Source organism: Myotis davidii, unplaced genomic scaffold (assembly GCF_000327345.1).
Source record: "Myotis davidii unplaced genomic scaffold, ASM32734v1 scaffold668, whole genome shotgun sequence".
NCBI lineage: Eukaryota > Metazoa > Chordata > Mammalia > Chiroptera > Vespertilionidae > Myotis > Myotis davidii.
This window is the reverse complement of record NW_006299394.1, coordinates 1640532-1643188: the sequence shown is the minus strand read 5'-3', so window position 1 is coordinate 1643188 and position 2657 is coordinate 1640532. Positions and strand designations below refer to the sequence as shown.

General features: G+C 60.6%; 1 protein-coding gene across 1 annotated transcript in view; it reads left to right on the top strand.

Moving 5' to 3' along the window:
- RGS4 (regulator of G-protein signaling 4) overlaps positions 1 to 2657 on the top strand; it is a 5546-nt gene that overhangs the window by 713 nt on the left and 2176 nt on the right. Inside the window, exon 2 of the mRNA XM_015571296.1 lies at positions 2542 to 2646. Within this exon, the coding sequence (XP_015426782.1) occupies positions 2542 to 2646 (105 nt within the window). The remainder of the gene's footprint in view (positions 1 to 2541; positions 2647 to 2657) is intronic.

The window sequence follows — 2657 nt, the reverse complement described above, 5'->3', positions numbered from 1 at the left end:
GGGCTCAGGGCTCAGGGCTCAGGCTCAGGGCTCAGGCTCAGGGCTCAGGGCTCGGGCTCAGGGCTCAGGGCTCAGGCTCAGGGCTCAGGCTCAGGGCTCAGGGCTCGGGCTCAGGGCTCAGGGCTCAGGCTCAGGGCTCAGGCTCAGGCTCAGGGCTCAGGCTCAGGGCTCTGTGGAAGGTCTCCCCCGCAAACACTGCTTTATCATGTGCTGTGTCTTTAAAAGAGTCAGTAAACGCTTCCAGGGAATGCTTCCCAGCTGAAGTGAAATGAACCCCGTATTCCATGAGCTAATCTCACCACGAAGGGCAGGAAGCCGTCCGTAGACAGAGCACCCTCTTCTCATCTCCCTGCAAATGGCAACCACCTTCAGTTCAAGTTGGAGATCTCCCAGAAGGCACCGTGTCCTGTGCCTCCCGGGCACGGACTTTCCGGGGCTCGGCCACTCAGGAGGAAGGAGGTTCCCTGCTCATGGGCTCCGGGGGGCTTTGGCGGGAAGCAGGAGGGTCTGGCAGAAAGTGAGATAGTGATCCCCCAGCAACGTCTGACCCCAGTGGAGCAAGACTCCAAGCTTCACTCACTCAGAAACTGTGCAAAGCACGGGGTGGGCGGCCGGTGTAGTCACAGAGGAAAGGCTGCCCGGGGGGCAGGGGGTAAACCCCAGCCGGAGGGTGAGCTGCTGGTCTGTCCTCTCCGGGAGCTGCAGACCAGCGAGTCCAGCCCTTCATTCCAGCTCTGTGCCTGGGCTCAAGGTCACGTTGGGGTGTGTGTGTGTGTGTGTGTGGGGGGGGCGGGGAGGGTGAGGGCAGAGCAGATGCAGGTGTCCTGGCTCCAGGGAGCCATGGAGTCCTCATGGTTTTTATCCTCGTGTGGCATGTGCTGTAGGTCAGGCATGGGCCACCTCTGCATGAGGGGACGGTGTGGTGATCGGTTCCCGTCAGAGCTCAGCAGGCTGTTCTGGAGAATGCTGTCCACTGATAGGGCCCCCTTAGTCTCAGTCCCACAGCCTCCTCGATGCCCTCTTCTGTCATTACAGAGGAGCCTGACAGGGACCAGGTGGGGAGGCAGAGGAGGGCACAGTCCTGTGAGGGAGGGAGGACACTGCCAGGGGCAGCCCCAGAACAGCGAGAGTCCCGTTTCCTGGGGAAATGCACCTGGACATGCCCCTGACAGCACGGCTGTGAGATGTAGCTTATCACTCACGGCTCCGCTTTCCTCCCTCTGATAGCCATGCACTTCTTTTCAAATGACACTTCTCTTATAAAGTGATTTCTGGGCTCTTATAATGAAGGAGATCCAAGTAAAGGAATAATCTATATAATAAAAGCCTAAGCGACAGTTACAGCGGAATGATCAGAACGACCAGTTGCTATGATATGCACTGACCACCAGGGGGCAGACGCTCAACACAGGAGCTGCCCCCTGGTGGTCAGTGCGCTCCCACAGGGGGAGCACCGCTCAGGTAGAGGCCGGGCTCACAGCTGGCGAGCGCAGCGGCGGTGGCGGGAGCCTCTCCTGCCTCTGTGGCAGCACTGAGGACAGTGAGCAGGTGGGCGGTAAGGAGCAAGGGGTCGTGGACTGTGAGAGTGATGTCTGCCTGTCGGCTCAGGTGGGCCTAAGCTGGCAGGTGGACATCCCCTGAGGGGTCCTGGACTATGAGAGGGTGCAGGCCAGGCTGAGGGACCCCACTTCCTGGTGCACAAGTTTCATGCACCGGGCCTCTAGTTAAAGAATAAGAAGGTTGAGCTGGAAGGTCCTTGTCTCTGAGTCCTGTTCCTGTGACTCTGGCTGCCCACCTGTGACTCTCACTTGCTTCTCTGGGTTCTTTTGAAGCCCCCAGTGCCCTTTAGGGTGTAAATGTCCCTGCAGTGCAGAGAGTACAAAGGAAAGCAGTGCCACTGAGGAGCTGGGGCTCACTGTCCAGCCCCTCTGCCAACCGCACATCTGGTGCAGGTGCAGGGTGCAGGGTGCAGGGTGCAGGGTGCAGGGTGCAGGGTGCAGGTCGCAGGGCGCAGGGCACAGGGCGCGGGTGCAGGAACAGGGCGCAGGGCACAGGGCAGAGGCACAGGGCGCAGGGTGCAGGTCGCAGGCCCACCTCCCTGGGCTGGAATCACAGGCCACCTTCCCCAGTGCCTGTGCATCCCGGGCCAGCAGCCAGCGGTGGCAATAGCAACTTCTGTCCAGGAGGTGGCACCACAGGAAGGGACCCTGTCAGCCCTGGAGCTTCCCAGTTCCTCACCTCCAAGATCAGCACGTTTTCAATGGGCTTCTGTTGAAGGTCACACCTTCTGTTGAAGGTCACACCTTGTGCTGTTGGTGGAAATGACAGGCTCCAGGAGAGGCTGCTGCTGGCGGAGGGTCAGCCTCCCAGCACCTGGGAAGGGTGCTGCTGTCTGGGCTCTGTCCTGGGTCCCAGGCAGGGGCATGGGGGCTCCTTGACCTGGGAGCGTGCACATCTCCACCTCCCTAAGTGCGACGGGCTCTCGCAGCCGGGCGTCTTTTAACGAGAGCCCAGGACCACTATGTGTCCCCTTCTGTGCAGTGCCAAGGACATGAAGCACCGGCTGGGGGTGCTGCTGCAGAAGTCGGATTCCGGTGAGCACGGCTCCGCCCACAGCAGGAGAGACAAGCTGGTGGTCTGTCCCAGGTAAGAAAGGT